At 36.2% G+C, this 21,045-nt stretch overlaps 1 protein-coding gene across 6 annotated transcripts in view; it reads right to left on the bottom strand.

Moving 5' to 3' along the window:
• Positions 1-21,045, bottom strand: part of Gapvd1 (GTPase activating protein and VPS9 domains 1) — an 88,288-nt gene that overhangs the window by 26,098 nt on the left and 41,145 nt on the right. For 3 of the 6 annotated variants that reach the window (XM_077797102.1, XM_026386254.2, XM_026386255.2), the window contains 12 exons: positions 20,265-20,399; positions 19,929-20,118; positions 18,422-18,502; positions 16,307-16,467; positions 13,360-13,489; positions 11,520-11,645; positions 9,317-9,490; positions 8,030-8,170; positions 4,611-4,745; positions 4,024-4,143; positions 894-971; positions 403-773 (listed from right to left, as the gene is read on the bottom strand). In XM_077797102.1, coding sequence (XP_077653228.1) covers positions 403-773; positions 894-971; positions 4,024-4,143; positions 4,611-4,745; positions 8,030-8,170; positions 9,317-9,490; positions 11,520-11,645; positions 13,360-13,489; positions 16,307-16,467; positions 18,422-18,502; positions 19,929-20,118; positions 20,265-20,399 — 1,842 coding nt within the window. The remainder of the gene's footprint in view (positions 1-402; positions 774-893; positions 972-4,023; positions 4,144-4,610; positions 4,746-8,029; positions 8,171-9,316; positions 9,491-11,519; positions 11,646-13,359; positions 13,490-16,306; positions 16,468-18,421; positions 18,503-19,928; positions 20,119-20,264; positions 20,400-21,045) is intronic. The other 3 variants (XM_026386256.2, XM_026386257.2, XM_026386259.2) reach the window with 3 other exon arrangements.

The raw sequence follows: 21,045 nt of genomic DNA, 5'->3' as shown, positions 1-21,045 counted from the left end.
TAAAAAAAATTAAAAAAAGAAAAAGTGATGGGGATGTGGCTTAGTGATAAAGCGCCTCTAGGTTTAATCCCTAGTAACAAGAAAAAAAAATCATACTTCATTTAGCCATCTTAGAGGGATATTGTGAGTTTTAAATGAAATTAGATATAAAAACTGCCTGGAGAAAAGTGAAGTATTATAAAAATACAAGATAGTATTATTATAAAACCAAAGCTATACAGATTTCCTATGGGTTGTGGCAATGGTCATACTAGTCTAACAGCTCATCTTTAGTGAGTATTACAGTCTATCCTTAATTTGGGAGTTACATATTCATGTTCATTTCAGAAATCTAGAGAAACTGGCAGGCAGAACTCTGAGCCGAGCACAATCAGCAAACTCTACATGGCTGTGTTCCCATACCTCTCCTCTTGAAGAGTCCTTACTCGGGGACGACGATGATGAGTGAGGTGCAGCCACCAAAGAAGTAGCACCAATGGCTGCAGCTGGAGGGAGTTCTCGCTCTTCATTCCCTGGACGACGGTTCCAGCTGGGGTCACTCATGGGTCTCCGGACAGAAGATACTATATCAGAGCTCCTGCTGCGAACTAGTCTCTCAGGGTAAGAATGTCTTTGCTTAAAAGCCTCCATTTCAGCTGGAGTTAACATGTGGGAACCAAAGTTGGGCAACCTGGCCTCATTTCCTCCCACTGCTCCTTCCAGGATCGGGGGGTCTGGGGGTGGATGTGATGGCCTGGCATAGTGAACCTTTGGCCTTACTACAGCAGAAGCCCCTGCAACACAGCAAAAAAGCTTTGCAGTCAAGACACAACCAATTCAATAAAGGCATTACCAAAAGAGTCTGGTTTCTTTCTTCTATGACAAGAGTCCAGAAGTTCCTTTCATTAGTTTACCTTCATGTGAAGACAGAGGATCAAACATGGCGAGCAGAGACTCTGCCTGAGAAGGAGGAGAGGTCAGCTGATGGGCGCCTGGAACAAGAGGGCAAACTCTGAGACCACACTAGAAATCAGAGGGCTTCAATACACGAGTGATCTAGTGTTCTTTATAGTTTTCTTTTTTTTTTAAAACAAATTTTATTTATATATGACAATGGAATGCATTACAATTCCTATTACACATATAGAGTACAATTTTTCATATCTCTGGTTGTATACAAAGTATATTCACACCAATTCGTGTCTTCTTTCATGTACTTTGGATAATAATGTTTATCCATTCCACCATCATTTCTAACCCCATGCCCCCTCCCTTCCCCTTTCATCCCTCTGCCCTATCTAGAGTTCATCTATGCCTCCCATGCTACCTCTCCTTACCCTACTATGAATCATTCAGCATTTGGCTTTTTTAAATTTTTTATTTTATTTGTTTATTTTTTTATGTGGTACTGAGGATCGAACCCAGCGCCTCACACATGCAAGGGGCTGGGTTCGATCCTCATACCTCATAAAAATAAATAAATAAAATAAAGGTATTATGTCCAACTGCAACTAAAAAAAATTTTTTTTTAAATTGAGGGTCACACCAGAAAAAAATGAAATTCTGATTATTTCAAATTTTATTTCATTTTCATCTTCACACATGGATATTCATTACTTTAAGGTTTCTAGAATCCATGTGCCTACTAATTCTAATGACCCAATGCTACTATGGTTAATATAGACAGCACAGGCCCAGAGACCTAAATGATTACACTTTCTAGAAAGTCATAGCCTCCCCTGCGACTTACCTTCCCCCCCTAGAAAAATAGGGAAATATTATCTATATAATATATAAAATATTATCTATATAATATATAATATATAAAAAAAGAATGACTCATGAAAGTGTATATAGGTTTCCAAAATTCTTAATTTTTATCTGTTTGAATTTTACCATTGGTACAAACTATACTAGTCATTTTCCTTGACTAGTATAGTCAAAGTGAAGTTAACAGGCTCACTTTGTTAATTTTCCAAAAAATGTTTGCTGAGTATATATTCATAAAACCACAGTTTGTCAGTTACTCAAGTAAAAATGTTTTTTCAAGAAAAATAAAACAACTGGCTGTTAAACTAACAGCTCAATCATATAAGTGCTCTTCCTTAAGACATCATATTTCAGAATGCAGCTGAAATGTATTATAGGTATTTCTATTTCTTCACACAGAATATTAAAAAGATGTGTATTCACGGGTTGAGATGTAATGAAATAATATTTACTGCCAGGTGAGGGGGTGCATTCCTGTAATCCCAGCAACTCAGAAGGTTGAGGCAGGAAGATCACAAATTTGAGACAAACCTCAGCAATTTAGCAAGACACTGTCTCACAATAAAAAGAGCTAGGGATACAGCTAAGTGCTAGAGCATTTGCCTAGCATGTGTGAGGCCCTGGGTTCAATCCCCAGTACCACAGGGGAAAAGAAAGAGAGAGAGAAAAAGAACAAGCACAACAACAGTATATATAATTTGCTTCATCAAAGACATCCATGATCAAAACTTCCCTTACTTGTAACTGTGAGTGAAGAATTCATGGTGCTGATATGGTTTGGTGCCCTTGTTTCTTGCTAAGGCCCCAGCAAATTTTATCCACCTTTGCTTGTGTGCCACCAGTGCAAATAGCAACAACATGAAAAAGGACAATAAACCTTTTTTATTTATTATTATTATTATTATTATTTTAGTTGTAGATGGACATAATACCTTTAGTTTTTATTTTTACATGGTTCAGGCATCGAACCCAGTGCCTTGTGAATGATAGGCAAGTGACGTACCACTGAGCCACAACCCCAGCCCCAGGACAATAAACTTTAATAAATAGTTTTGACCTCATATTCCCCTATTCTCAAAAGAGTCTTAAAGACCGTCAGTTGTCCACTTTGAGACTGCCGCTTTAGAACTATGGTTCTCAACTGGTGGCTATTTTTTTCCCCAAAGGGATCATTTAGCAATGACTAGAGATAATTTTGGTTGTCATGACTCTGAAGGGTGGCAGGCATGAACTACTGGAAGAGGTCAGGGATGCTGCAAATAATCCTATAACATGCAAGTCAGGCTATCACAACAAAGAATTATCTGGCCCAAAATGTCAACAGTGCTGAGGTTTAAAAAGACCTGGGTTAGAAGTACTAGAGGTAGAGTTCAGTGACAATGTGCTTGCCTGGACTGTGCAAAGCCCTGAGTTCAATCCCCAGCACCAACAAAACAAAGCAAAAAACAACTCCAATTTAGAACAAGTGTAAAGAAAGAAAAGCGACTTCAAAACCCACGGCCCCACATATAAAACCACTGCTAGCATTCTGGTACTTCTTCCCAATTCTTTTTCTATGCATATAGGTTTTCTTACCCCTACCCTGGAAGGGCTCAAATATGCAGAGTTTTTAATGCTTTATTACTTTAATTATAAAATTCTATAAAATATTTTCCCTGTAATATTATATTCAAGGTATTTCTCTAAGTTATTTCATATTTTTTAAGAGCATCTTAAAAACATCTGCATAAATTTTAATTAGTGGTTACTTAAAAATTCACTTAGTCATTCTGTTTTTCAATTATTGGTTACCATTTTCTGCCAATATAAATGTTATAAAGGCCATCTTTGTGCATAAGAATTCTCCTTCTCCACATATGGAATTATTTTCTCATGACAGATTTCTAGAAGTAGACTAACCAGACAAAATTTAGAATACAAACACTGCAAGTCTTAAGTACATATTGACAAATTATGCCCCAAAGTGCTATACCAATTGGTATAATGACCAGCAATGTGGAAGAATGCCAGTTTCGACCACACATGAGATTGAAAAAAAATTTTTAAAAAGTCATTCTCGGGGCTGGGGATGTGGCTCAAGCGGTAGCGTGCTCGCCTGGCACACGTGCGGCCAGGGTTCGATCCTCAGCACCACATACAAACAAAGATGTTGTGTCTGCCGAAAACTTAAAAAAATAAATATTAAAAAATTCTCTCTCCCCCCCCCCCCTTTCACTCTCTCTTTAAAAAAAAAAAAAAAAAAAAAAAAAGTTCATTCTCATTTCCCCTTCTTACCATGAGTTATTTCATCCATGTCTGGACTAGTGACAGAATCTTTACCCCCAAAATCAGAGCTACACTCAGATCTTAGGTCTTCAATCTTATTAGGAATATCCTCAGAGGTTGCACTTATACCTTTAAGAAAAAATAGTAAAAAATAAACAGCAAGAAGGACAAAATAGCCACACAAAAAATATTTATAAAGTTTAAAGAAATGTAAACATTCTCAATTTATATATGTCCCAGGTGTATACATGTGAGTTATTTAGAATTTATCCTTTATTGTACCATTGCTCAAATATACTTATCTTGCTTTATACAGCATAATTAGAATTATCCTATGGTATCTAAATACTGTAGCAAAGGCTACCAAGAATGGAAACAGTTGTATAGGGATCATTTGCCAATTACTTCAACAGGCTCTAAAAGCCAAACGTTAAATTTTCAAAGATTAAAGGGGCCATAGAAATCACTTGGTTTCCTGGAAATTACTCAGCTCTCAAATAAAACATATCTCTTTGGCATCAATCTTATAAACGGGGGGGGGGGGGGGGATAACACCTTCTAATTCCTAGACCGACCTTAAAGCAAGACAGACATACCCGACACGACACTGAGGCCTGGTGTGCTGGGGCGGGAACTGACCTCCCTGACATCCGTATCATCAGATGTGCTGCCCAGTCCAGAACAGCTCTCCAGCTCTTGTAGACGCTCCTCCTGCTTTAGGTCCGGGGCCTCTAAGCAAAAAACAGAAGCCACATCAGTGATTCTGTCAACATGCCACAATTTCAGCTTTTGTGACCTAGATAAACAAAGCTCATCAGATATGAATGAAATCAGTATAAATAGCTTTCTAAGCATAGGCAAGTTAACTAGTTAGATTAAGCAACTAGTTAGATTAAGTGTTAAAGAAGTTACAGTTGTGATTTCATCCCAATGTAAGTCAGTTTGTTGGGTTTCTAGATCACTATTATAAAGTATGCTCTTGGTTAATATGTAAAGTGGAAAAGAATATATGGAATAGCTTAGCAGTAAATCAACCAGCTCCTAAAAATGAACTTGTACTTAGATGGATACTTGATAGATGATGAGCTAATCCTACTGTCTTGCACTCATCTCCTAACAAGCTTAGCATGTCTGAATGCTTTAGTATAGCATTATAAAACATATCAGGATCACTTAATCATTCTTACACCAAATAAATCAGACAGAATGTAATGCAGAAATAGTTACTTATATCTGCATTCTGTAATTGACATTTAGTTGAAGGTAAAGATTTGTCTTCATAATCAGAAAAAAGTAAGACCGTAATACATACATAAGAAAAAAGAAAAGTACAAAATACTTTATATATATTTATAAAAAACCCTACACAGAAGAATGAATTCTTAGGAGCACAGTGCCTCGACTTTAATTTATGTACTTTAAACATACATTAAACATCTTTTAAAGGGTAAAATGTTCCCCTAAGATAAACCTAGGCATGCTCACCAGGAAGTCAACCACTCAGGACCTGAACTATGTTGCTACTCTTACCTTGGGATAAGTTGGTGGGAGACACTAAACTCTGTGACCCATTTAGAACCCTAATGAGGTACAAACAATTGCTTCCAAAATAATTGAACACAGTCAGAAAGCACCTTTCATCTTAGTCTGTACTATCTAACAATGTGTCCTTTCTTTTTTAAAAAAATATTTTATAAAGAGAGAAATAGAAGAGGATCTTAGAAGATGGAAAAATATACCTTGTTCATGGATAGGCAGAACTAACATTATCAAAATGGCGATATTACCAAAAGTTCTCTATAGGTTTAATGCAATGCCAATCAAAATCCCAATGGCTTTTCTTGTAGAAATAGATAAAGCAATCATGAAATTCATATGGAAAAATAAAAGACCCAGAATAGCAAAAACAATTCTAAGCAGGAAGTGTGAATCAGGTGGTATAGCGATACCAGATTTCAAACTATATTACAGAGCAATAGTAATAAAAACAGCATGGTACTGGTACCAAAACAGGCGGGTGGACCAATGGTACAGAATAGAGGACACAGAGACTAATCCACAAAGCTACAACTATCTTACATTTGATAAAGGAGCTAAAAACATGCAATGGAGGAAGGATAGCATCTTCAACAAATGGTGTTGGGAAAACTGGAAATCCATATGCAACAAAATGAAACTGAATCCCCTCCTCTCGCCATGCACAAAAGTCAATTCAAAGTGGATCAAGGAGCTAGATATCAAATCAGAGAATCTCCGTCTGATAGAAGAAAAAGTTGACCCCATATTGTGGGGTCAGGCTCCAAATTCCTTAATAGGACACCCATAGCACAAGAGCTAATAACAAGAATCAACAAATGGGACTTTCTTAAACTGAAAAGTTTTTTCTCAGCAAGAGAAACAATAAGAGAGGTAAATAGGGAGCCTACATCCTGGGAACAAATTTTTACTCCTCACACTTCAGATAGAGAGAGCCCTAATATCCAGAGTATACAAAGAACTCAAAAAATTAGACAATAAGAAAACAAATAACCCAATCAACAAATGGGCCAAGGACATGAACAAACACTTCACAGAGGAGGACATACAATCAATCAACAAGTACATGAAAAAATGCTCACCATCTCTAGCAGTCAAGGAAATGCAAATCAAAACCACCCTAAGATACCACCTCACCCCAGTAAGATTGGCAGCCATGATGAAGTCAAACAACAACGAGTGCTGGCGAGGATGTGGGGAAAAGGGTACTCTTGTACATTGCTGGTGGGACTGCAAACGAGTGCGGCCAATTTGGAAAGCAGTATGGAGATTCCTGGGAAAGCTGGGAATGGAACCACCATTTGACCCAGCTATTGCCCTTCTCGGACTATTCCCTGAAGACCTTAAAAGAGCGCACTACAGGGATACTGCCACATCAATGTTCATAGCAGCACAATTCACAATAGCTAGACTGTGGAATCAACCCAGATGCCCTTCAATAGATGAATGGATAAAAAAAAATGTGGCATTTATACACCATCGAGTATTATGCAGCACTAAAAAATGACAAAATCACGGAATTTGCAGGGAAATGGATGGCACTAGAGCAGATTATGCTTAGTGAAGCTAGCCAATCCCTAAAAAACAAATACCAAATGTCTTCTTTGATATAATGAGAGCAACTAAGAACAGAGCAGGGAGGAAGAGCAGGAAGAAAAGATTAACATTAAACAGAGACATGAGGTGGGAGGGAAAGGGAGAGAAAAGGGAAATTGCATGAAAATGGAGGGAGACCCTCATTGTTATACAAAATTACATACAAGAGGTTGTGAGGGGAATGGGATAACAAACATGGAGGGAAATTAATTACAGTAGATGGGGTAGAGAGAGAAGATGGGAGGGGAGGGGAGGGGGGATAGTAGAGGATAGGAAAGGTAGCAGAATACAACAGTCACTAATATGGCAGTATGTAAAAATAATGGATGTGTAACCGAGGTGATTCTGCAATCTGTATTTGGGGTAAAAATGGGAGTTCATAACCCACTTGATTCTAATGTATGAAATATGATATGTCAAGAGCTTTGTAATGTTGTGAACAACCAATAAAAAAATATTTTATTTTAGTTGTAGTTGGACACAATACCTTTATTTTTATTTATTTATTTTTTTTATGCAGTGCTGAGGATCAAACCCAGGACCTTGCATGTGCTAAGCGAGCGCTCTACCACTGAGCCCCAGCCCCAACCCCATGTCTTTCTTTCTTTTTTTTTTCAGCTTACTACAGTGTCTTTATTTATTTACTTTGTTTTAAATAAATGACAGCGGAATGCATTACAATTTATATTACACATACAGAGCACAATTTCCATGTCTTTTCTTAATGGGAGGAAAAAAACTCTAATTTTCCATTTGAAATTCTTAGCAACGTGATTACTTGTCAAGTGCACATTTGACATAATATATCTAACATAGAAATTAGGAAACCTTACATTTAAAACTTCTGTGCAAATGAAAAAGCAAACAATGATAGCATACTAACCTGAGTCACTTGGTAGTACCTCTACGCTCCAAGCTTCACTTGTTGTCTCTGAGATGGTAGAACCAGTGCAGGGGTCAAGAAGTACTGACCCTGAACCTGGGAGGCACAGCAAACTGCCTAACATGTTCTCCGCGGCTGCACCTGTGTGATCAGTGGGGAGCAAAATATGAAGAGAGATCTGACAAGAGGCAGTGATGCTGGGGGAAGGAAAAATATTAAGCAAGCAAACTTTGTTTTCTACCCACAAAAAAGAAGCCAAGATGAGAGTGGTTTCAGTTGGGCCTACTACTAACAACACGAAATTCCTACTCTATTCACAACGGCACAAACTCCTGTTCATCAGGTTCCTCCTGCTCAGCCTTGATCCTCCACAGAGAAAACAAATTTGTATTTCAGCAAATTTTATATGTGTCCTAAAGTGCTTTCTAAAATTTATAGTCCTACAGGGATTACAAACACTCAAACAAATAGATTTAACCACAGAAAGTTATACTGGCCCAATATGTTTTCTTCTGGCACAACAGTCACATATTCAGAGCAAAAAAATATATTTGCAGAAAAATACACAGCTCCTTTATACTACTCACTCAACTGCAAATATAGCTTATTGCTCAAATACAGCTTACTGCCAAGAATACTACTACTTTGGCATCTGGAACAAAGTAGTGCAAAACCAATTAAGAAATCTATTTACACTATTTAGGAATACAAATAGAATTAAATATTATTGTATGCCTGTGTTAAAAATACTCAAGAAGAGAATGCTCCATACTTTTGATTAAACCTAGTAAAATAATGATTCTATTCCCTACATGAAAATATTTTGAAAGCAAGTGCATGTCTATAATCTCAGCTACTTGGGAGGCTGAGGCAGGAGGACCACAAGTTCACCAACCTGGGCAGCTTAGAAAGACCCTGTCTCAAAATAAAAATCAAAAGGGCTAGGATGGAGCTCAGGTGTAGAACTCTTGCCTAGCATGATCAGGCACTGGATTCCATTCCCAATAATGAGGGGAAAAAGAAAAGAAGAAGTTACAAGTGAAGTTACGTTTTAAAGATAAATCACAAAAGATCTGCAAATAATGGGGGGCCAGGAGATTAAATGCAGAAAGGAAAAACACTACCTATATTTAGATAAAGAAAAAAGTAGCCAAACATCTCATTCCATATAGTTAACCAGTTTCCCAGTTAGTGCTAACACATTTGTGTTAACACTCTAATCCATGAAGGGTGGGTGAATCTGAATAACTCAGTAGTAATCTTCCAGAGACACTGAATAGCAGTTACCTGCAATTTCTTGCAAGCGATCTTCATCGATGTTAGGGTCAAAGTCACTTCCCAAGACATCTGTACTCCAGGTCTCACTCACTGTTTCTGATATGTCCCTATCATCTGTTAGTCCCATCATGTCACGAATCTCAAACTTCCTTAGCTTATCATCAAGATTATCTTGTGTCGTAGCTAACAAAAACAGAATTAAGTACTTTGACAATGGAAGCACAGCTATGATTTTTTAATTAACATTTTAATCAACTTTAAAGAACTTTACATATTTGAATTTGAAGTTACATATTTTATCATTATTAGGCATGTATTACCATACCATTCTACACCTAATTGGGCCAGTCTGTTTCCCACTGACCAACTGATCCTTAGTTAAGATTAGCAGAGCTCCCTGCCACCACCACTGATGACTACAGATGTCTGAGTGAGCCCAATGCAAGTGAGAAAAACCAACCAGCTGACCCAGATCTAAGAGCAAAAATATATGTTTTGAGGTGGTTTACTGTGCAAGATTAGTGTAGTAATAATTAGCTGATAAACACACACTAAAAATGTTTTTCACTTGGCTTGGATAATTGCTATTTACTTTCTAGAGTTTTCATTCCTACACAGACCAATTTTCCTCAATTCACATTTTTTTCTTTGTTTTTGTTTTTGGTGCTAGAGATTTGGACTGAACCTACGGCCTTGTGTCAACTCACTTCTTAGAATTTCACAAAATGTAAACTGCCAACTGCCTACATCCAGATCACCCAGAAAGCTTGTTAAAGAGATAATGTTCATTCAGCTTGTCATAAGCTAATATTATCTTAAGTTTTTCTGTTATTTGCAGCAAATTTAATCTTAATTGATACATTGATGAACTGATCCTATAAAACACAGCAATGCTTCTACTCAAGCCACACAGTCAAATGGCAACATTCTTTTCTTTTCTAAACATAGACTAAACCAGGGGCTGGGGCTGTAGTTCAGTGGCAGAGTACTTGCCTAGCTCATGTGAGGCATTGGGTTCGATCCTCAGCACCACATAAAAATAAGTAAAATAAAGGTACTATGTCCACCTGCAACTACAAAAGATTTTTTAAAAAATGAACTGAAGCAGGATTTCTAGAAGTAAAGCTTGGGAAATAAAAACTTTTAAATGTACACTAAAGTCTAAGAATCACTGCCTCCAGCCTACTTCAGGGTAAGTGCCCTAAACTAGAAATCTTACAATGAACAAATCCAAAAAAATGTTTCAAATTAATCTTCCCTAAAGCACTAGAATATATCCCCCACAACCCCTCATCTTCATTAAACCAAAAACTTTCAATGTTTTTAAGTTTCAATTCAGGTATAGACTTCCTCCTCTCCAGATCTCTCAATGGGGATCTGCCCATTTTTAAATCTTTACCTCCTCACTCATTGCTCTACTTAACACCTGAGTAAGCACTATGGCTTCACTTCTTTTAATTATTTGTATACTGGTCCTCTTTCCTACTCCTACCCACTGTCACTGGCCTTTAGGCTAGTGTGTTCTTCCAATGTTTTTATCTATACCTCAATGACCAAAACAGTCTTCCCATATGTTCAATCATTTGCGTACCATTTTTGCCCTATTCTAAATTCCTTGAGCCCTGAGTATTTATTGTCATGTCCCTTAAGTATGACAGAATTGAGATAATATAACTGAATTAAAAATAATTCCTACTGGTGTATGTAATTTGAACCTAAACAATTCACTTAACAATTTAAACATTTTTTTTAACCTTTATTTTGTTTAGTTTTTTTATGTGGTTCTAGGGATTGAACCCAGCGCCTCACTCATACAAGGCAAGTGCTCTACAACCGAGCTACAACCCCAGCCTGACAATTTAAACATATTTTTATAAGAAATAAAGGAGGGCTGGGGATGTGGCTCAAGCGGTAGTGCGCTCGCCTGGCATGCGTGCGGCCCGGGTTCGATCCTCAGCACCACATACAAAGATGTTATGTCCGCCAATAACTACAAAATAAATATTAAAAAATTCTCTCTCTCTCCCTCTCTCAATCTCTCTTTAAAAAAATAAAAAATAAAGGAACACGAATAAATACAAGTTTAACAGTCATTATGTAATGAAATTTACTCTCTTAGTGAACACAGGCAACTTCTATGTAAACATATTGCTCACCTTGCAATCAGGTGAATTCTTTTCTACTTGTACAACTGTGTTCAACTTCACCTTACCTTGTTCATGTTCTAAGAGCTGTAGAGCTTCAACTCCATTACTCCCAGAAGGTCCTGCTCCAAGTTCTGATACAGACTCTCCTTCCAGGTCTAGAGAGGACACTGAATTGGACCGATTTGAAGGACCTAGAGAAATGTTTACCCTATGAGCAATCTTTAAAACATTCATGAGTCACCATGCAATTTTCATGCCTTGATAAGAGACTAAATACTCAAGTGTTCTTAAAAATATATATGCCCTTTGAGAGAGCAATTCTGCATCTAGGAATTCATCCTAAGGAACTAATCAAAAATTAAGCAGGGTGTGGTGCAAGCCTCTAATCACAGTGACTTGGGTGACTGAGGCAAGAGTATCACAAGTTCAAGGCCAGCCTTAGCAACTCTGCAAGACCCTTAGTAATTTAGCAAGACCCAGGGATGTGGCTCAGTGGTAAAGCATCCCTGGGTTCAATCTCTAATCCCTCCCAACCCCCAAAAAAATAATCTAAGATGGCTTGTTGCAGAACTTATAATGTCTAAAAAGTAGAAACAATTCACTCATTTACTAAGAATGTTGAAATAAATTATCATGTGCCCATTTGAAGTTAGAGAAAAAAGCCATTTGAAATCATTTATTCAAGAATGTAAAATTACAAAAGGAAATGTTAATGCTATATTATTAAACAAAAAAGGTTATGAACTATCATTTTCTTGCTACAAATAAGCCAAAGTGCTAACTAATATTAACAGAATGGTAAGATTATAGATGATTAGATCTCTTTTCTAAAATGAATATGTTATTGAAGCTGAGGTTGTGGCTTAGTGGTAGAGCACTTGCCTGGCATGTGTGAAATACTGGGTTTGATGTTCAGCACCACATATAAATAAATGAATGAATAAAATTAAAGTCCATCAACATTTTTTAAAAAGATATTAAAAATAAATAAGTAAATTGAATATGTTCTATATTACTTTTGAAAAGTTAGAAAAAAAGGAGAAATAATTACGATTACTTCTTTAAAGTTTATTTATTTATTTTAATTGTTGATGAACCTTTATTTTTTTTATTTATATGTGGTGTTAAGAATCAAACCCAGTGCCTCATACATTCAAGGCAAGCGCTCTACCACTGGGTCACAACTCCAGCCCTATATTTACTTTTTTTTTTTTAATACTTTTAGTTGCCAATGGACACAATACCTTTATTTTGCTTATTTATTTTTATGTGTTGCTAAGGATCGAACCCAGTGCCTCACACATTCTAGGCAAGTGCTCTACCACTTAGCTATAACTCTATCCCCCTACATTTATTCTTAAATGTTAGCAAACTTGGGCTTCTTTTCATTAAAAAAGAAAATTTGTCCTAATATGTAGAATGACATATTCTCACTTAACAATCTTAGCTTTTAATTTTCTTTTTTAATTCCTATTTCCATTGTTTCCTACTTTATGAAGGTGTATGTGAACAGAGGAATGCAGAACATTAAAAGTATATACAACATCCTGAAATACTAGTTAGTCCATTTCTCCCCATGTGTACATGCATTATATCCTTCTAAAGGAGCGCTATAAGCTTTGGTATATATTTATACTGAGAAACAAAACTTGCTATTATTCTATTTAAGTCTAAATAAAGACTTATATCTTCTTCATTTTATATGACCAACAGCCTCTTGCAATCTTGATTTTATTCAGGATACAATCTTTACAGCCAACTGTTCAAGCTCATTGGAGGAAAATTTCATTACTCTCCTCAGTGAGAGGCACAGATGGTATATTATAATTTATAAGGCTCCTTTAAAGAACACAAAACAAAGTATTACTTGAATCACACAACTCCTTGAATGAAGTAACCCTTCACCTTCAGATATGCCTTCCAGATTATCACTGCAGAGGGAAAAGCGCAAGGTTTTATCAGGTTTACCGTGGAGTTTGTTTTCATCAACAGGGACATCTCCTTGTCCTCCATCAGAAAGCTGCATGTTTAGGACCTGAAAAACAAAACATCAACTTTGGTTTATTACAAATTAAAGACTGCTAATAAAATAAACCACAGCAAATTCATATTTCAGTTCTTCTTAAATCACCATTTTTAACTAAAACTCATTTATAATGTCTATTGAGCTTTTAAAAGAGTATTTTTGGGATGGGATGTACCAGGGATTGAACTCAGGGGCACTCAACCACTGAGCCACATCCCTAGTCCTATTTTGTATTTTATTTAGAGACAGGGTCTCAATGAGTTTCTAAGTGCCTCATTTTTTTCTGGGCTGGCTTTGAACTTTTGATCCTCCTGTCTCAGCCTCCCAAGCCACTGAGATTACAGGCATGCACCACTGTACACCGTACCCAGCTCTACAAGCTTTTAAATCCCATGTACAAAAAGTCTATCAGTTGAGGGCTAGCCTTGCTAGCATGCATGAGACACTTAGCACCATATATATATATAACAAATAAAATAAAGGTATTAAAAATATAATAACATTATTTTTTTAAAAGTCTATCAGTTGAAACAATGGAAGCTATGCCTTTCCATTACTCCACTAGTGCCACAGATTAAATAATGAGACACAGGATGAACAGTAAGTAAGACTATAGATTAGAAAGCTTCAGTCTTTCTTTGTCTGTGTCATGTCATGTGTGACCACAGAGGTCCATTCTGTTAGCTTAGTGGTCAGCAAGTGATTTGGCAGATATAAAACCTGGAATACAAAACAAAAACAACTGAAAACCTTCCCAAGTCACTGCAAACTGGCTTTGATTGGGTGCTTCTTCCACCCTTAACCAGACAGTCTGCAAATATATCTTACCCTTCACCATCTGCTGGTAGTCTTCTATAGTCTTTCACAAGTGTATTTATAGCCTTCCAGTCCCTGGATCATGAGAGTTTTTCAATGCCCTATATCTCATATTATCTCTTTCCCTGACCTTTTACTTCAGCTTTTTCATCTCTCTGCTGCTTTTGAAGCTTTTTTTCTTTTTTGGTGGTGGTGATAGGGATTGAACCAAAGGCCTCGTGCATTGTTAAGTATACACTTTACAACTGAGCTACATCCTCAGCCTCTCCATGCTTTTGACAAATGCCAACTGTGAAAGTGCTACAGCTCTGGGGAACATCAGAGGTAGGAGAAACAAAAGCAAGCCCTTGAGCTGATCATTGAAGGATCCACCAGAGAGATAAAACTCACAACGATGATTCTTTGAAAATAAGGTCCATATTGCTCTCTTAGACACTAAAAAACTGCACAAGAACGAACACAAGCTGCTCTCTTCAAGGCAGCCACTGAATTGGGGATGGGGATGGTAATTGGGTGAGGTAAAATGTCACAGAGGTCTCTTATAAAACAATTTTTTTTCTTACTTAAGCATTCCACTGTCGTTATAAGTCCCCCGACCAAACACACACATACTATGGACTGAGCCTAGGGCCTTGCACCTGAATGTTCTATCACTGAACTATACTTGCACTATTTCTTAATCTGAGTTTTGAGTCAGGGTCTCACTGTATTTCTGAGACTGGCCTCAAACTTGTGAACCTCCTGGCTCAATTTCCCAAGTAGTCGGGATTATAGGTGTATAACTCTAGCTAGCAGAGACAAAAATTCTTGAGGTATACTTTCTATTCTTTGGCTGATCAGGAAAAAAATGGAAGAGATAACTGAAAAGAAAACCAAGAAAGATGGACATGATGGAGCATACCTGTAATCCCAGCTACTTGGGAGGATGAGGCAGGAGGATTGCATATTTAAGGCTAGCCTCAGCAATCTTGCCTCAGTATAAAAAATTAAAAGGGCTGGGTGTGTAGTTTAGTGGTTCATTGCCCCTGGATTCAATCCCCAGTACTGGGATGGGAGAAGGAAGACTTTTTAGCTCTGTAAAGCAGGAATACCACTAATGTACCACCAGAAAATAAATAAATAAATGGATAGATGGATGAATAAATAAATAAATACAGATCATTTTCTACAAACCACTGGAAAAGTCTCTTCAATTTCCACACCACAATTTCTTGGATTCCTGGCTCTTCTACTACTAGGAAAATTCCTTTTGAGGTGGGTTTGTTCAGTAACTTCGGTGCCATAGATGTATGTAATGTGAAGGGCTCCCTCTGCAACTGTTTTTAACAAGCTTGGCCTCTGATTATGTGTCATCAGTAGACCCATTACAGATAATGAAGAACACATATTAATACATATTAAATACATTACATATTAAATAAAACTTTAAAGTTTTTCCAGAATTGATATGGTAAAATCCTAACCTAACAAGATGATGTAAGTATTAGGAGGTGGGGCCTCTGGGTGGGCAACTGGATCATGCATAGGATTCATGCCTTGTAAAACAGGCCCAACAAGGGGCTGGAGATGTGGCTCAAGCGGTAGCGCACTTGCCTGGCATGTGTGTGGCCTGGGTTCGATCCTCAGCACCACATACCAACAAAGATGTTGTGTCTGCTGAAAACTGAAAAATAAATATTGAAATTCTAAAAAAAAAAAAAAACAGGCCCAACAAGTTCATTTGCCCTTTCCATCATGTAAGGACACAGTGCAGAGGCACCATCCATGAACCAGGAATTGGACTCATAAAACACTGAATCTACCTTAATCTCAGAATTTCCACCATTCAGAACTCTGAGAAATAAATTTATTATTGATAAGCCATCCAATCTCTAGTGTTTTGTTATAGCAGCCTGAACAGACTAACATATAAATATTGATTTATTGAAGCAAGTGACCATTAATTTGAAGAAAGTAATTAAATTTCTTAATATTAATAGTTGTTAAGTAATTATAGCCATAGATTCATACCTCATTTTCTGACATCATCCCTGGAGTAAGCTGGGGACCTGTCCCTAAAGAAATGACCAACACTTCTTCTGGTTGGACCTCCTGGATGGTTTCTTGAGATGATCCTTCATGGTCCATATGTAGGTCCATTAGCATATTAGTGCGGCTTCTGCTCCGAGTTGCTAACAATTCAAATAAAACCAAATAATTTAAACAAAAAGTCAGAATAAAGAAAATAGCACAATGAATAAAAAAAATGTTTTAGTGTCAAACATTTGCACATGCACAAAGAAAAGACTGATGAAAACAAGGATAAAAAGAAGCAAAACAAAACTAAAAATTAGAATCAATTACTTCATTGATGACTATCATACAGATTCTCCTCCAAAACTGATAATTAGAAACAATGATCCACTGGACAGGGAGTACCACATATGATCACATCCGAAGTCCAGCAAAACATGCCTATTGATTAAGACTTTTGGATAACAAGAAGAGCACTACCTTATTTCTTTTCAGAAAACCTTCACTATTTTTCCTATAAAATGATTAACTGCCACAGGCTTCCCATAGTATTAACTGAACTTAAGTATTAGAAACTTTCATGTGGAGCTAGATGTGGTGGCACACGCGAGTAATTCCAGCAAGTCTGGAGACTGGGGCAGGAGGATCACAAGTTCAAGGCCAGCCTCAGCAACCTTAGTGACACCCTGTCTCAAATAAGAAAAATAAAAAGGACCAGGGATGTAACTCAGAGGTAAAGTGTCCCTGGCTTTAATACACACTCGGAAAAAAATAAAAAGTAAAGAAATACTTTCAGTGGAAACATGATAATCATATAAAGTAATATACTTTATACAATTACAGACAAAACCACAGTTTTTGAAAGCACATTTTTTTTTCCGAAATGTATTAACCACTTTCCAGAGATGCAAAAGAGAAGCTCTTCCTATTTTTGAATATGAGGTCTTTATGAGGTCTTTTCTGCTTTATGGAAACATTTTGAATAAGTAAAGGATTCAATTTTTTTGTTGTTTTCCCTTACCTATAATTAAACAAACAATACTTCAGAAAAAAAAAAAACTGCATATCTTTTAAGAACTTTTTGGGGGCTGGGATTGTGGCTCAGTGGTAGAGCGCTTGCCTAGCATACACAGGGCCCTGGGTTCGAGCCTCAGCACCACATAAAAATAAATGAATGGAATAAAGGTATTGTGTCCAACTTTAAAAAAAAAAAAAAAAAGAACTTTTTGGGGAGGCTGGTACTAGGGACTAAACCCAGGACCTTGTACTCTACCAGTAAGATACTTCTCAAGCATATCTACTTTTTTTTTTTTTTTAAATGGTACCAGGGTTTGAACTCAAGGGCACTCAACCACTGAGCCACATCCCCAGCCCTATTTTGTATTTTATTGAGAGATAGCGTCTCACTGAGTTGTTTAGTGCCTTGCCGTGCCTGAGGCTGGCTTTGAACTGGTGATCCTACTGCCTCAGCCTCCCAAGCTGCTGGGATTACAGGTGTGTGCCAACGCACCAGCTCCCAAGCATATCTTTTAAGAACTTTTAGACACAAAACATTTAGATTGCTTATGACAAGTTTTCTAAGAGTTTTAGTCTTCTGTGATAAGTTTACATTTTTCTCAGAGCAAGAAAATTAAATTCAGAATACTAAATAGAAATTATCTTTCATTGCAAAATAATTAAAACACACATAAAACAAAAACACTTTATAGATACAAAAATCTTTCAACTTCACCTTGAGTAAAATCTGACCTCCTCGAAGACAGAAAGAGGCAGAAATATAAACAATTGTCTTTAATTCAGAATGTTGTACATCAGTTCATTCACTACTTTTAGTATGAAACTTTAGGACACATATCAATTTCTAAGAGTCTAAAATAGGCCTATTCACAGCTTTATTTGATGTCTTTCACAATCTTCTACTGAATTGTGAACTTAAATTCAACTTCATGAGCAAGTCCATGAATTTAAAGTTTATAACTTACACAAATGCAAGTAATCAAATTTCAAGTAGCAACTTAATAAACAGCAAAAGCAACATGCACACCGAACATACTTGTAAACACTATTTCTTAAATAAAAGTTATATAAGAGAAAGAACAGCCTGTTACCCACCAAATGGGGTTACTAGTGTAATATGAGCAGTAAGATTGGTGGCTGAGGAATCCCAGGCAGTGATGGCTGCTAACTGTTGTCCTGGGTTGCGAAAACATTAAATAGAAAGAATATCAGCCCTTTGAAGAACAGATACATTTTTTTTAAGTATGCAATAAATGCAATGACCAGGACATGTGGCTATACAAAACAATACTGGGCAAATATTTTAAATTTCCTTTCCATTAAACACAATTTTAATGACACTTTCAGATGTAGGAAATGAAAAAAACTAATGCACAGCAATAGACAATGGGGGGGGGTCTCTTTATTTACCCAAAATTGTGTAGTTCTTCATGTTAAGAGAATAAAAATAGCCCATATTATTAAAGATTACTAAGTATAAAAATGTTATTTTTTTTCTATTTTTAACTAGAGCTGACATTTTGAGATGCAGAAAACCAAAGACTTGAAGAATCTGACATCGTATGCCTGATGATCTAATTCCATATTATATTAAATGTAAGATAGATTAATTTTAAGAAGTTGTTCTTAATGGAAGTTTAAAAAATAAAATTCCATTCTTCAAAATGCATAAATTATAACAGCTACTCATATTCCTACATGTTGCTGACCTCCTCATCCTTACAAAATACTCTGCTCCTAAACACTTTCCCTGCTTGTTTACTCTAACTTTATTCATCCTTCAAGAGAGAGTGTCAATTTCAAGATCCTCTCTTATACTACCACCATTTGGATAAATTAGTATCCTCATGCTTATCTCCAGCAGAACACCTTAGTAATTTGAAACACACTGGCCTTCTTCTTCTTCCAAACTACCTATCAGCAGCTAACTTAAGAGTATGGGTGTGTCCTAATGGGCTTTTTATCCCCAGGGCCTAACACAGTGCTTCATGTGCAAAGTAGATATCAGCTGTCCTCATAGGATGCTTCCATGGCTTAAATAACATTTATAAATGTCTTACCTAGTATCTGGTACTACATGCTCAATTAATTTTTGTGTATATGTAAGTAGATGGATAATAAATGTTTGCAAAGTGAATAAAGCTTAATAAACATAATTCTTAAATGAATAAATAAGATAAAGTAAAACTTTTGCTTTATTTTATAACATTAAGATATTTTAGCTGAACTGATAAGAGACTGATTAGTAAGGAAAATAATGGAAACAGTAACTATTATTTTCCATCTAATTAATGCAAACTTCTAACAGAATATTACTTATTACATTATTACATTATTTAGAACTTTAAAGAAAGGAAAGTGCTACCTAACTAAAATAATGATTACTTTTAAGAAATGACATTTTCTATGTCTAGATAAAGACTGCTGATAAACCTTAACTAATCTTGTATAATTTTTAAAAACTGAAATACTATCAGTAAACATGGAAAAAAAAGAATTTTTCAAAGTATTTAAAACTATATTCTAAAACAAAGCAATAACAGGGGCTAATGAAGAAATACTGAATTTAAGGAAAAGCTCCAATATGAGAAAGTCTCATTACCTATAGGTAATCGATTCTTTTTATTTGCTGGAGTGGTTGCTGGGGAGAGCTGAGGGGTACTATAAGGAGTCATTTCTAAACTGCTGCTTTTTCCTGGCTTAGCCTGGGGTAGATTTGCCAATAAATTGTCAAGAGCCATTCTATCTTCTCTCAGTTGATCTCCAGACATCACACTCTTCATGAAATTTACCTGGCAAAAGTAAAAAAACACTGGCTAGTAAAATCAATTTTTCAAACATAATTTATATTTCTCACACAATGTACTCATCTATGACTCTGTGCATGCTTAGCTAAAATAATTTTGAGAAAAATTCTATAAAAGAATAAAGCCATTACCAGAGTAATAAGCTGACTGTAGGTTATATAAACCACAGTTCTGCTCAACCCTTCCAGAAGATTAACAGAGGACATTGGAGGGGTCTCCACTGCACGGCCCCCAATCACAACATCAAGGAAAGCAGCAACACAGCTCTGTTAAAACAGAAAAATATCAAAGTGAAAAATTTCCCCTTTAAAATACTGGAACAAAATTTCTGATTAAGGTAGCATAAGCAAAGAAAAGTTTAATTTAATAAAAATTATTTTAAACTCAATTTAAAAAGATGAAACTCTTTATGTAATGGTAAAGAATAATCTCAAGATATTCAGGCAAGGAAAACAAATATAACAGGGAATATTGTCTACATAAGCCATTTCTGAAAGAGAGAGAGAGGTGGTGAGTGGGACAGCATATGTACCTAGACCTTTAGGATACACCAAAAATGGATAACTTCAAGAATATTTTGAAGAAGAAGGTTGGAGATGAGAGGTGAAAGGGAAATTTCACAATATAACCTTTGAACTGAAAACCAGGATGAATGAATAGCCTACTCAAAATCTGACCAGTGAAATTTTTATTTAAACTAAACTAACTGAATAATATTATAAATGTTCATTTATGAAATACACTAAATATTTTAAGATTTTTGCTGATTGATATATCCATAGGTTGGTTTAGTGATAATTTTTTGAGGCCAGCCTCCACAATTTGGCTGGTTTAGTAAAATTTAAAATAGGTTGGCTAGCAAAATTTAAAATAAAATAATCTTAATAGTTCTTTCATTCTCATTAGAACAAC

This window comes from Urocitellus parryii, chromosome 4, assembly GCF_045843805.1.
Source record: "Urocitellus parryii isolate mUroPar1 chromosome 4, mUroPar1.hap1, whole genome shotgun sequence".
NCBI classification, from domain to species: domain Eukaryota; kingdom Metazoa; phylum Chordata; class Mammalia; order Rodentia; family Sciuridae; genus Urocitellus; species Urocitellus parryii.
Note: the sequence above shows the minus strand (reverse complement) of the source record. Positions and strands in the feature narration are given on the sequence as shown.